Source organism: Zea mays, chromosome 4 (assembly GCF_902167145.1).
Source record: "Zea mays cultivar B73 chromosome 4, Zm-B73-REFERENCE-NAM-5.0, whole genome shotgun sequence".
In the NCBI taxonomy this organism is placed as follows: domain Eukaryota; kingdom Viridiplantae; phylum Streptophyta; class Magnoliopsida; order Poales; family Poaceae; genus Zea; species Zea mays.
The window spans coordinates 35,072,711-35,087,195 of NC_050099.1; the positions used below are offsets into that span (position 1 = coordinate 35,072,711).

Below are 14,485 nucleotides of genomic sequence, written 5' to 3' on the forward strand. Positions count from 1 at the left end.
CATTTTTCTCTTTCTACCTCCCTCTTGAGTTTCTTAGCTCCGTTGTTATCATGAAATCTGGATTATGTGACCAACTTTGCTACTTAGTTTATATCCCCACTTCATACTGAACAAGGGCACATGTTGACTGATACCTGGTCTAAAGGAAAAGTCTACATTCTCGCGGGTGGTCAGGAGCTAGGTAGTCGCTTAGCCTAGTCCCGTACCGTAAGCCTACACCTTCCACCGCCCAGAATAGCTGACTTAGTACTTTCTCGACCAGGTACCTAAAGGTCTATGCCTCATTCAAAATTAAGGTCTAGCTTCCATAAACTCTGTCTGTCAACAATTCGGCTACATATTTCGATGGAATGAGTATGGCAAAGCTAGGATCCTCAGGGTACAACTGATAAGCACTATTCCCGAGCCAATCTTGGAACTCCACACACTCCTAAGCACTATTCCTAAACCAAAATCAGGAGTAGCTCCCTGGACCAAAAGCAATCCCCCACGACTGGGAAAAAAGATCCAGGGAGCCTTTGCGGCTAGGGGTCGGGAAAGAAGAAATCCCTTGGCTTCCCATAACTGGATAAACATGAGGGCATGACCACTTTCTTTGTCTTCATGCAGCAATAACAATGTGCTGGCAAGCAACCCACTCGACGTGAAGGCTACAGACACGAAGCTGTTATACAAGGCTGACATCTCCGGAACAAGACGCCGGTATGGCCCCACCCGCGGGTTCGCTGCCTCACCTAAGGTGGACCCGGGGGCCACTATCGGTACCCTGAATACGGGGTACCCGCTCCTGCTATGTCAAGGTGAGTCCTCGGTGGCCACCATTAAGGATTTCACGGGCAGCTGACCCATCACGGGGCTAAGGCCCACCATATGGAGTCATGACCAAGCCAGGCTCGCCTCCTAGGCTGGGTCGCCATCTCCATCAAGCCTCATAAAAGGAGGAATAAAAAACTTTAGCTAGGTCAGGGATCCGTGAATAGGACCCGAACCTCCTTGTGACCCAATAGATCCCTAAATAAAGGGATCCAAAGGGAACATAAAACCCTAGAGGAGAAGGAGCTCTCTGGTTACAACACTAAGCATTCAAAATGGTTCCGGGCATGGAAGACACCATCCGGACCTCAGGCCAGGTGAGGTCTAGAGTCACCACATGTCCAGGCAAGGGCGATAGGAGCCTGGACCCTCTCAGGTGCGGGTCAGGCCCACGATCAGGAGAGACTTGGGAAAAAGTGTTACCACTTATCCCCAAGTCTGCCCCTCACCAGGCAGGGGTCTGGTGCTAACACGTGGACAATCCCTCCTAGCGTAATACATCGGACGATGCTTAAGGAAAGCCGCTGACATAGGGTCCACCAGAATTGAGTATAGATGGGACACATACTTACCCACGCAAGAAGTGGGTAGCGTATCCCCCATATTAAATGTGTGCAACACGCCAGGACTATAACGTGTGGCTTTTACTATTGCCCACACGTTACCGAGGAGAGGGCATTGACCCAGGGCGCCGTTTGGGCACCTTTCATTATGACTTCTACTGTTCTTTATGCGTTACCGAGGCATGAAGAGACGGATGAAGAAGACTAGATGACACCGCCTGTTACACCCTACACACGACAACATATCAGTTTACGATGCAACCTACGTCAATACATGTGTTCCAATTAGACATGACAAGGTGGCAGGATAAGGACACTAGAAGATCATGCAATGCCCAAGAAGTGATATAAGCTTAGGAAGATCTAGCGTTATCAGCTCTATCCAATTGTTTCCATATTGTAAACTCTCCTAGGCCCACCTGTTAGGGCCAGAACTCCCCTGTAACGTATCTTCCTTGAACTATAAAAGGAAGAGCACTTGCTTCGTAGCAAATAAAGGTCAACTACACACTCTGACCTTCACCTCCTCAGTTCTCAAAACAATACAACTCACAGTGGATGTAAGATATTACACTTCGGCAGCCTAAACCACTCCAAACCCTTGTGTCCTTGTGTTCATCTAGAAGGCGAGGCAATCACCTAAGCCTACTCATCCGAGGATCAGGGCGGGTGCAATCTGCCACCTTGTCGGAGGATTCTCCCCGCCGACATTAGTTTGGTTACTCTAGTAATGAGAGAGATTGAAGTGGATTGTGATGTATTGTGAGAGTTTTTGATCTATTGAGGATTTATGCAATGTTTGTTTTCCTATTAGATTATATAAGTTGGATCAAGGTGAAAGGGTAGGAGGGTAAATATTACTTTGGGACTACAAATAGCTAGTATTGGGTATATTATTTTAGTTTATTTATGGTTTCAAAGTGATATTTTACCATCCCACCCTTCCACTATAATCCAACTTATATAGTCTAGGAGCTAAACAAACACGCCCTTTAACACTATCCAATCCCTCCAAACCATTTCAATCCAACTTATATAGTCTAGGAGCTAAACAAACACGCCCTTTAACACTATCCAATCCCTCCAAACCATTTCAATCTAAGAGTACCAAACTAGGCCTTAGACTCTCTTCAGTAGAGTGTGAAAAAAATAGGGAATGCAGAACTATAGGGCCCCGTTTGTTTCGTTGGAATTGAATTCCATTTTAATAATTATAATTTAGACAAAACTAATTAAGTTCATACATTTATATATGTAATATATTTGTATATTATCTTAAATCATGTGAGAGATAGTTATATACTACATTAATGTTATAACGAAGCAAGTAGAAGAGTGTGTTATAAGTTGTACATCAGAAAAATAGCATGTAAATCTATATAATAAATTTCCATCTCTCACCCCATGAATTTGAGATAAGCTTATATGATAATTTTGGAAAGTGGTGGAATGTCTCATTCTAAAAAAATAGCATATTCTAATAGTAAGATTTCAATTCCTCAAAATGAAAGGAAACAAATGGGACCTAGATGATACTGTTTGACACTGTTTGTAGAGAGAAATTTAAAATAGAAGATAAGATAGTGGATGAGTGCGAGAGATAGTCTTAAGAGTGAGTGCTACTAGAAAAAAAATATATCTACAATTATGAAGATCAAGTAGGGAGAGAACGGATATCTGCCATTACGAAGCCAACCCTGGAAAACCAGGGCCATTAATACTACTCCCACCCGTCGTCTATCTCCTCCTCAACCACCGCCCCGAGATCTCCCCTTCTCTCTCCTCGCGCCGTTTTCCTCTCTACCTCTTTGATCCGGCAATGGCCGCGCCCGCCCCTGCCACCACCGGCGACCTCCTACGCGTCGACCCCCTCGAGCTACGCTTCCCCTGTATGCCGCCCTCCCCTGCCTGCCGGTTTATTATTTCCTTGTCGGTTTGGGAAAAAAACACGTTTTCCCCTTTCTCTCTGTTGGCGTGGATCGATTGGCTCCTGACCTTGTTGGTGTTTCTCGTGAGCAGTCGAGTTGAAGAAGCAGATCTCGTGCTCCATGCAGCTGTCGAATCACACCGACGACTACATCGCCTTCAAGGTCCGTTTGTTCTTACCAGTCCCCATCGCCCTCTATTTGGGTGTCCCCCCATCCCACTTCAACACCCACCCACACACACACACACACACGTGAATTATCTCATATTAGATTAGAACCCTAGAGATGGATTGAGATTCCATGCTATTTGGGATGTTGTTAGATTACAACCCTAGAGATGGATTGAGACCCCATGCTATTTGGGATGCTGTGCTACCTGATGGGTCTGTGTAACATTGCTGCAAGTCTGTTTTACATGAATTGAAACATCGAATTTGACCATCCAAAAATCGGGGCCCTCTAGATGCTCTGTGACGGTGGGCCCTCAATTTGGACCTTTGCCACATCAAATGGCGAGTTGCGTGATTAAAAGGGCTTTAAATTGTTTGCTCTGTTCGTACTTGCATATCTTGCGGAAAAAAATTTGGTGCAGCACTGCTGCAAACCAGAGTGGTTTGCAGCCTCTCACAAAAAGGTGGATGGACCCCACCTGCAGATCCACCAGATAACATTTTTATTGCTGCGGGTGGGGTCTATCATCTTTTTTGTGAGGAGCTGCAAACACTCTGGTTTGCAGCAGTGCTGCACCAAATTTTTTTCCTATCTTGCTTGCTCACACTTTGGAGCTATTGGAATTGGATTGCTACTATTTTTATCCTGAGGTTTGGTGCTTCTAAGGCGTCACTTTGTTTTCCTATGAGATCCAACTATTAAACCTTAGTAAAAACACTTACCCAGTTCCAAAAAAAGAAGTGTTGAGCTTTGGTGATTTATTCACATGTTAGAATTAGCACTGTAGTTATTTCTCTTAGAGACTGAGATGCATTGTGATTTAATCTGCTATGATGATGTTTTTTTATTGCTGTTCTAACAATGGTTATTGTGCCGTCTTTGTGCTGTTTAAATCCTTATATTTTGATCTTGAAAATGTAACATATGTTCAAGGAGGTGCTTGTTTGACTGTTTTTTATTATCCAGGTGAAAACTACAAGTCCAAAGAAGTATTCGGTGCGACCCAACACTGGGGTTGTCTTGCCACGGTCTACCTGTGATGTTGTTGGTTTGTGGATCTTAGCACTTACCAAAGTGTATGTGTTTGGGCAAGCCATCATCCATTTTGTCGTTTTTATGTATTTATCTGTACTGTTGCAGTTACGATGCAAGCACAGCGGGAAGCCCCGCCTGACATGCAGTGCAAGGATAAGTTCCTAGTCCAAAGCGTCGTTGCCCCTGCTGGTATAACTGTGAAGGATGTCACTGGGGATATGGTAATATTTCATTCTTAATCATTTTTAGGAAGAGTCTTCTGAAAGTCTGATATACTTCTTAAAAAAGGATAAAGGCATCAGTTTGGGATTTTTTTTTCTTATAGAGATAAAAATGTCTTGCCTTCATAGCACTCTTTTATAAAAACTGGCTTACTATATTAAATCTCTTTGCATTGGTTGTCGTGTGAATTGATAGTTTACGAAGGAGTCTGGGTATAAGATGGAAGAGGTCAAATTGCGAGTGACCTATGTTGCTCCTCCACAGCCACCCTCTCCAGTTCCAGAGGAATCTGAAGAAGGTTCTCCACCTAGGGCTTCTGAATCAGAAAACGGAGATGGACCTTCTGGAGGATTCACCAGAGTGAGTTGTTGTTACCATTGAACTTGGATTTGCCCGTTTACCATTTTCTTGTTTGGAGGATAATGTATTTCTGAAACCATTGCAGGCACTAAGAGAGCGCATTGAGCCTCAAGACAAATCTACAGAGGTCAGCTACTGTTCTGATTAGTATAAGATATTAAGATTTCATAATAGATAGAGTTGACATCTTGTGACTTTATTTCCTTTACTTTGTACTTTTTTCATATAGTCTCATATACTTTGGGAGTGTTGGCATTGCAGGCTGGAGCTTTGGTTTCCAAGTTGACTGAAGAGAAGAATTCCGCGATTCAACAGAATCATAGACTTAGACAGGAACTTGTAAGTGAAGCATAGCATTTTTTATCTTTCTTCTATCATATTAGGGAACTTATCTAGAACGATCCAATTATTTGACAATATATCTTTAGTCTCTTTTTGTTGTCATCTCATCAACAGTTGTAGAGGTAGTCCTTATAGGTATATACTTATATCACATGAGCTTTCTGTTCAAACATAAATTTTGCTAAGAGAATCAATAAAGAGAATTCTGTTAAGGTCAATGCCTGTTTTTCTACAAAGAGCATAGTTATTTGTAGATAATCAAAGAGCATAGTTATTTGTAGATAATTTTTCCACTTTTACGATGATTTGAGTGGATTTGAATGTGTTCAGAATACTGAGATCTATTTGATTCTCATACTAACAAATTACATTAATACTCCATCCATCCATATAAATAAAGAATGCTTTAGTATGGGAAACATCCTTCAATTAGATTTCGACCTCTAATTTCTCATGTCTTGTGATATGACATATTTTCAAATGCTATAAATCATCACCATCTCAAAAGTACTTCCGATACGTATCTATTAGTGCATTTTTTGTACACTAAACATGTGTATGATTTGACAAGTCTTTTCATCACTCAAATTATAAATACGTTGCATTGATGAACTTAGGGGGTGCCATATAAGCACCATATCCTGGTTTTCAGTATAGATGCCTTCTCCTTTAATGCAAATCCACCAGTACAATCAGATAGACTTTGGGCATGTTTGGTACCTTTGCTCAGCACTATTGTTTGCATGTCATCTTCCATCTTCAAGCTCTTGCTCTCTAGTTCTCATGATTTCATCTCGACAGCAGCCTTAGACTCGACATAGGATGCTACAAAATGCTGGAATTGATTTCCCCATCGCCCAAATCTGGTCTTCCTTTTTCGAGCTTTTGCTCTCTAGTTATCGTGATTGCCTCTCGACGGTGGCCTCAGACTTGACAAAGGAAGCTAGAAAATGCTGGGTTTGATTTCCTCACCGCCCAAATCTTGGTGCAGTGGTGGGAGCTGTCTCACCGAGTCACCAGGTCTCAGGTTTGGAGCAGTCTCTTTGCATTTGCGGGGGGGGGGGGGGGGGGGGGGGAAGGCTTGCCTCAGTTTATACCTTTCATAGACCCCACTTATATGGGATAATGGGAGTGGGAGCCTCTGGCACTGGGTCTGCCCAAATCGAGCTCTCCGCTGCCACAGTTAAGGTTTCCATCACCCAAATTGAGCTCTCCCATCCAAGCTCGAGTATTGGCGTGTTTGGTTCACTGCACCAGCGTGTGTACATTCCAGCAGAGAAGCATGATTGGCTGCCTCTTTTGCTGTAGTGTTTTATGTGGGCAGAAGTAAATCTATGGTTGGATGCACGATGCGGGTATACGAAACATCATCCGAGCAACCAAACACACCATACACCTACCTAATTGGGCTCACTGCACCAAACTTGAGCTCTCAGCTGCCCAAATCAATTTTCTCCTTGTCGTGCTTGAACTCCCCCCTGACTGAAGTCCCTGCCATTGTAGCAACCTCGCCTTCCTTTTGCTGCTTTACTGATCAAGGGAACCAAATTTTATGCATCTTGTTTGTGCCAAGTTTGGTGCAGTGGTGAGGAGCTGTCTCACTGAGTCACTAGGTCATGACTTTGAAGCAGCCTCTCATTTGTCGGGGGAAGGCTTGCCTCGGTTTATTTCTTCTCCAGAACCACTCATGTGGGAGCCTCCGGTACTAGGTCTGCCTTTTTTTTGTGCCAAGCCAAATTAGGAAACTGTTCAGATTACTACTGAGCAAGGGAACCCTTTCTACTTTGGCTTGCCACACTATAGTAAGAAATGAAGAATGGGCTGGGTGCAGTTAGTCTCTCCACATGTGTCCTAGAGGTCCTGAGTTCTAATAAGCCTACTTGCAAAATAATCAACAGCAAGTAGAGGTTCTAATAAGCTTTCAGCCACTGGGTACGCCCCTTTGCACTGGTTTATCCACAAACCGAACAGCCCTTTTAAGGCCAAAACCGACTTTGTAAGATAAAAATGATTTGTGAAACAGGACAAATACAGCACATATGCATTTTTTTGTCTTTTTTTCCTTTCCTTGTCAATATTATGTATCACAAAAACGAGGTTGAGTTGGGCTTCGAAATTTTATATGCTTGTGCATAATCAGCTCACTGAATGTAAGATTTCTATTCTTCTAAACATGTTCAATGAAGGATGTTTCACAGTTCAATGACAGGGTGTTTCCATTGATTATGCTTATACATATATAAACTTCATTCACATCAAATGTTGGCTCTAAATCAGCTTTTCAAAAGCCATGATCCATCCAGATTATATAATTAACTTCCCCAAAGCCAAAACCGCAAACAAGCAGACCCTTAGTCAACCAGCACCCAAGTGATTTGCATTGGTCCCTGTCTTAAGCAAAGAGCTTTGAGAACACAGCTAATCCTCTTTTACTGATTCACCAGAGCAATATTTGATATCAGGAGTGGTTGCACTGTTGCCCCTACACTGCATTTTCAGGATATTAGTTGATCATTAGTTTTTCTATTTTGAAGATCGAAGCTGTTTCTGTGCGATTCTGCTTTTTAGTCTCAAAACGTATCCTGTATTTAATTAAGATCATGTGCCACTTCATACTTTGGCCCACCGTCTACCTAGTAAAGCCAAGGAATTGTAGTAAAGCCAAGGAATTGCACCAAGAACTACACGAAGAACAATTACTGTCTCCCTGAGGACAAGTACTTAAGCTTGTAGCGCCGTTTAGAAATTCTGTGGTTCTAACGGCCTTCTCTTGTCAGTTTGAGAAACTCAGCATCCATTTGTTTCTGTTTCATGTGGCAGGACTTGGTGAGGCAGGAGATCAGCAAGAGGCGTGGAGGGGGCTTCTCCTTCATCGTCGTCATAATTGTTGCTCTGATCGGCGCCATCCTCGGCTACCTGATGAAGTCGTAATTCTTTCAGGCTGTCCTCTGCTGGCCATACCAGAGGCAGTCGTGCAAGTTGTGTTTGGGAAGAACTCGAAAAAAAAACTGTTGAAACCAGATGTCCTGAGATCATCCTTCATATTTTGTCGATATAGGAGTGGGTACGTGAGGAATGCTGGGCCAGTGTTTAAGCTTTTCTTTTCCTTGTTGTTTCTCCGTTGGATGGGCATTGCGGACGCTGTAACTTGAAAGTTGCATCAATTGCTTCTGTTTCATAGTTTTATCTTGCTGAGCAAATTTGTTTTTTAGCAAGTAACCTGCTGTTTCATTATCCGGAAAGAACAAGGTGATTCCCAAGAAACAAATTTTGTTTGGGTTTTCTTCAGAGTGCGGATGTCGAGTCACTCGTCCTAAGGGTAGTGTGGTTCAGCTTTCTCAAACGAATTCGCTCCCAAAAAAATGGATTCTCAAGCAAACAAGTACGACAGAATAGATTTCTGAGAAAATATATTAGATTCATTTAGTTTGGTTCAGAATCACCTTCTAGATTTTTTAGATTAGATTACTACTATCTATGTTAAGCTATATTGCCGTTACCAGATTCCTGTCATCTATGGCAGAATCACCTTCTATGATAGATTACTACTATCTATGTTAAAGCAAACAGACCCAGAGAACATAACCAAACAGCTCCTTTGAGCAAGGCAATCCCGGCGCAACCAAACACTAGCGGTCAGCCTAGATGCTTCAATTCAAAATTCTCTGAACCTTCACACGGTTTACACGTACAAAAAGAAGGCCAACATTCAAAGTAAATGCAGAGTTGGCCATTCCAGTGTACAAAAGGTGGTTCGCCCTCCATTTGACATATACCCTAAACATCACATACAATTGAGCAACTAGCAATGGTAACTAGTATGAGCCCGACCTTATTTACAAAGGCGCCTAAAATGTGCCTGTATTTGGGCTCTAGAGTCTAGTAAACCTGAAAAACCAATCTAAGCACACACTTACATCTTCTACCACACAAAACAAAAGAAAATCATCTGAATTGCCATTTGAGCAAGTCACTCAGCAGCTAAATCTCTGCCTTTTCATCTTCAGGTCGGGAACGTGGGCTTACTAACCAGGGCTTCAGACTTACACTTCATCTGAGTAGGCACCATGTTCACCGCCTGCGTCCTTGCTCACGCTGGAATGCGTTTTCCCTTGCAGCTCGGCGCACACGAGCTTGCTCAAGAGGAGCCCAGCGAGGAGAGCCGCCGCCATCAGCATGGTGAACACGGCGCTCCAGCTCCTCGACGAGACGTACCCCGTCACCAGCGGCCCGATGGCGGCTCCGACAGACCCCGTCCCGTCGATGATCGCCGTCACGGTGGCCAGCGCCCGGGAGTTGCCGTTGAGCGAGCTGTGCGTGCCGAGGTCGGCCGACACCGCCGTCGTGATCAGCGCGTAGGGCCCGTTCACGAACATCCCCGTGACGAACATGAGCGAGACGTTCCACGCCATCGACATGCTCCCGTACGTGCGGTACAGGAAGAGCGCGGGGATCGCGCAGTAAGTGAAGCTCGCGGCCGTGATCGCGCGCGCGTTCAGGCGGTCGGAGATGTGGCCCGCCAGGACCCCTCCCAGCACGCCGCCGACGTCGAAGATCGTCGATAGGCTTCCTGCCGTGGCGTCGGAGAGGTACTCGCCACCAATGCCTGAAACACGAGCGAGTGAAGAAGGCCTATTAGAAAGCACATTCATAGGAGCAGTTCCAGACTTCCAGTTCTTCTAATATACTGATCAAACAGACAGAGATTTGAACGTCGTTGAATGAATACGAAGACTTACGTGTATGGCTGATGTAGAACGGCAGCCAGTACAGGAAGGTATACGCGACCAGTTTGGAGAAGAAGAGGCACAGAGCAAACGGCGCGACCCCAGGAATCCTCCATGCCTCTAAGAACCCCACTGCACTATGTTTCACTTCTTGGCCTGGTTCCAAGAGAGGCTCCTTCACAGCGTCCTTCTCGCAGTTAAGCTCACCGCCGTCACTGTCAATCTCCATGGCCTCAGGACTAACCGGCAGGAAAACATACACCATCAACCCAACGAGCGCCATGATAAGGCTGGGGACGGCAAACGACCAGCCCCACCCGAACTTCAGGAGGAACGCGGCGAGCAGCGAGCCTGCTATATTCCCGACAGAGGTGTGTGCGTTCCATATCCCCATGATCAATCCTCTCTTACTCTTCCCGAACCAGTTGCCGACAACCGCAACAACCGAAGGCCAGCCAACTGACTGAAACAGGCCAGAAACCATCTGAATAACCAAGAAATAGTAGAAGCTGTGGACGTTCAGCCAGTATCCAGCGCCGAAGAGCGTCGTGAACACGGCGGTGCCGGCCATGCCGACCGTCAGGAAGACCCTCAGATCCATGCGGTCGCCGATGTGGCCGGCGAAGAACATCCCGGCGGAGTACGCGGCGAGGAACGCGACGTCTATCTCGCCGAGCAGCGCGGAGCCGTCGGCGGTGTTGAACGGCAGCCAGCCGGTGGTGAGAGCGTTTCTGCTGGCGTGCAACCGTCCCCAGTGCGAGAACCCCACCTTCGTCTGCGGGTCCAGAGCGCTCTTGACTATGCTTGGGATCTTCCGAGTCATGTGGAAGCATGTGTATGCCAAGAACGTGAGGACCAGGACTAGTGTCTGGTACGTTGTCAGTGAGCCGGCGCCTCCGAGTAACCTGAGGCCAGGAGGCTTCCTACTATTCGCCATCTGTTGAGAGTGAGACATGAGCATAAGATTGCTGAGGAAGGTCGCGGCGCAGTTAGTTCCAGCGCAGGAACACCTATATCTGGAATCAGTAACAATTGGCACCTGAAAGCAAGGAAGATGTTATCAGGATAACAGGCGTGCAAGGAGCTTATGAATTCTACGTGGATAATTAAGAGTCTGAGACAGCAGATGTTAGCCAACTCTTTTACTTCATAATATGCAATCATGCTCTAAAAATTGATCTACTTACTCCGCAGTCAGATTCTATGATCACACTGTGACCTCGGAATCTCGGATCATAGACACGAGACACCTACAATTAGGCTCGCCTATTTGTTTCCTTGCAGGATTATATAATTCAACCTCTAGATTATACAAGCACCTAATGACCTACTTATGAATTATCATAATCTAGTTGTCTAGATTATATAATCCACATAATAATCTGTGTTGTTTGTTTGTCACTTAACTTATTTAAGTTGGATTATATAATATAACAGGGTCTTAGACAGGGTACTTAAATTTGCATCTCATAAAATGTCCCACTGATCAGAATCTCGCCAAATTAGTGCCCTCCTAACATTAGGTCAGCTGCGTTTGTAGCAGCCTATCAAGGAAGACTTAGGCTCGCTCCAGCAGGGTCCTGTAAAAACTCCTGTCCTCTAAATATAGAGGTTTGTCAGATCCTCTATCCCTCCAACAAGGGACTCTAAAAGATCCTCTAAAATTTAGAGGATGACATGCATGCGCTATGTATAGAGGATGTACGGCGGTGCTCTATACACTGTGCTGATTTCTATACACGTGCTGACGAGCGGTAAAAAATAATATATAATATCAAATCTAGTAGCATTGTTGATATAGAGGGTGAAATTTAGGGGATATTGTTGGAGATGAAGAAGATATAGAGTACAGAATCTTTTAAAGAGTGATGTAAAGGACAGAGAATATTCTTTTAGAGTATGAAATTTAGGGGACGTTGCTGGAGACAGCCTTAGCTCCCAAGTCCCCCCAAGTACTAGCGTGCTTTCTGAAACCTGCACGAGAAGAAAGGAAGTTTCCGTGTGGACGCAGGTAAAAAAAAGGTGATCTTGACATTTTACTAGTCCCAACGTCCTTGCAAAGGTCTCACAAGTCCAATCACAGGATCCGGCTGGCTGTTTCCGAGTTCCGACTCAACAGGTACCTGACAGCCCCCCTCCCCCCCCCCCCCCCCCCCCCCCCCCAAGTTCTGGATGGAAAAACACCACCGCATTGTCCCAAACTCCTATCGATTTCTTCACCAAAACTTCCGTCAATTTCCACCCAGAAGCCCGGCTAAACCGATTAAAAGTAGTACAGAACCACACACCACCATGAAAGTCAGTAACATCGAAGGAGCAAGAAGCAACAATACAAGCTGCGGATTCGCAGAGACCAAGAATGGGAACGGGGCTCGGCCAAAGCACGGACCTTTTTCAGGGCGATCGGAGCGGCGGCTCCTGCGCGCGCGCGCAAATGCACACGCGACGCGACGCGGCGGAATCACGCAACGGGCAGCGAGTTGGAAAAGGAGAAGAAGCCCCGCCCCGCCCCGCCGCGGCCGTGTTTCTTTCTTGTTCGTGGTGGTGTTCTCGAGCTCGGTTTGCGTGGTGCGGAGGGCGAAGGCACCGAAGCAAGAGCGCATTTATCGAAAGGTGCGCCGGGGATTTACGGTGCTGCCCTTGGACGGAACTGGCCCCTTCGCTTTGGTGTGCCTTTGCAGCGCGCGGGTATTCGGCGACATGGCAGGGGTAGGGTCGGAAATGGGGAGGAGGATCGGAACTCATGGCCGAGCCGACGGGGCGGCGAAGCTGTCCGATCCGAATATTCCCTTCCCGCCACTGGAATTATCCCTCGCGTGCCGTGCGGGTCCTTCTGCGCCCCGGACCGCCGCGTCACTGCGTGCCCGTCCCCACGGGCGCCGAGCCACAGGCCGCAGGACGGGCCACACGGGCGCCGAGCCACACAAGCCCACAGGCACCCGCACCGCACGAAAGCCAGCCCGCTTGGATCCGCCGCTGTTCTCGTCGCGCAGGAGCGGCGATTTCGGCTGCGCTTCCCCGTTCCCGCGGCCGTGACGCCAGACGGTGGGCCCCGTGTCGTCAGTCCACGTCAATGGGCAATGGCCGTGTTGTGGGCCCCGCTTCGACTGTCCCAGATAAAAACTGAGCCGCGCGAGCCCGGATCTTGTGTGGCACGCGTGTCTACACGTCTGCCGGCGGCCACAACCTGCGATGGCCCACAAGTTTTGAGGGATCTGCATGGGCGCCGGCCGCCGGGTATATTCTTGGAATAAACCATGCGAGATGCGTTCAACCATTCAAAATCAAATAATTGGTTCCATAGCCCATGCTCTCAAGTGTATGCAACTAGTGTCTATATATTTAATTATTTATTTAAAAAAATCTTTGTGCACCACTCATCATGGTAGTATCTCCCGCCTCATATAAGGGTTAGTTTAGAAACCACAAAAACAGTGAGAATTGGAGAGGCTAAAATTCTCTTCTTATTAATAAAAAGAGGATTTTATCCTCTCTAATCCCATTTGGGTTTTGGACTCGCAAACTAGTCCTAAATGTTGGGTGCAAAAGGGAGCGGGGTACTCAAAATTTCTTTTTACTACGGTTTCTGGTCAGAAAAAAATATAATTAAGAGTTAGTTTGACAACTCCATTTTCAAGAGATTTCCTTCTTCCTAAAAGGACCAATTTCTTTATAACAATGGGAATCCTTAAAAAATTGTGTTTGTTAAACTAGCACTAAAAGGCAATGTAAAAACATAAAAATTTTGGCGAAAAGTTAAATTTGATGCAAATTCGGTGTCTGCCCCGACTTAAGAAACGATCTATTTATGTGCATTGTGATACCATGAAAACCACTCAGTATTTTAAGCTAGTATTTAATTTAAAATAAGTTCAATTATATAATTTGGTCAGATCATAACCATAACACCACACCTGATGAATGGATAAACGGTGTTGCATAGACGACGAGCCGCAGTAGGAGTGGTGGTGAATCGCTCTAAATAAATTTTAATTTAAAAATAAATAGAAATAGGATCTGGTCCTAACTCGATCCAATTCTTAAATTTTATAGTGTAAAATTTAGAGTCCGTTGTCACCTCTCGCCACAAGTCATCCGGACCAGATAAACCATATGTGGTGGCAGAAGTGCCCAGGTAGTAACGTAGTGGGATTAATGTAATTATCCAACCACAAAAATAATCGCCGTAAAGCTTCGCGTGAGTTGTTTTTTCCCCAACGGTACAGGTCACAAATGGTGGCCATAGCAGAAGAAGACGACGACGCCGGAAAATGAAGATGAGATAGGTGGCGTACCGAAGCGGAGGCGCGCAACAGACACAGCG

General features: G+C 45.6%; 2 protein-coding genes across 3 annotated transcripts; one reads left to right on the top strand and one right to left on the bottom strand.

Annotated features, from left to right (window-relative positions):
• Positions 1–3,032: 3,032 nt before the first annotated feature.
• Positions 3,033–8,620, top strand: LOC100191705 (uncharacterized). Its single transcript, NM_001137134.1, has 8 exons — positions 3,033–3,265; positions 3,396–3,466; positions 4,442–4,523; positions 4,616–4,731; positions 4,928–5,092; positions 5,178–5,219; positions 5,354–5,431; positions 8,255–8,620. The coding sequence occupies exons 1-8, from the start codon at positions 3,196–3,198 to the stop codon at positions 8,363–8,365; spliced, it is 735 nt and encodes a 244-aa protein (NP_001130606.1). The 5' UTR covers positions 3,033–3,195; the 3' UTR covers positions 8,366–8,620.
• Positions 8,621–9,045: 425 nt separating this feature from the next.
• LOC100216884 (Putative glycerol-3-phosphate transporter 1) lies at positions 9,046–13,339 on the bottom strand. 2 transcript variants are annotated; one of them, XM_008678448.4, is made up of 3 exons: positions 12,551–13,339; positions 10,174–11,200; positions 9,046–10,040 (listed from the first exon to the last, which is right to left on the bottom strand). In XM_008678448.4, the coding sequence occupies exons 2-3, from the start codon at positions 11,120–11,122 to the stop codon at positions 9,478–9,480; spliced, it is 1,512 nt and encodes a 503-aa protein (XP_008676670.1). In that variant the 5' UTR covers positions 11,123–11,200; positions 12,551–13,339; the 3' UTR covers positions 9,046–9,477. The 2 variants fall into 2 exon arrangements, with proteins under 2 accessions (XP_008676670.1, NP_001136743.1); NM_001143271.1 differs by having other exon boundaries at positions 9,072–10,040; positions 10,174–11,098; positions 12,551–12,716.
• Between the last annotated feature and the right edge of the window lie 1,146 nt (positions 13,340–14,485).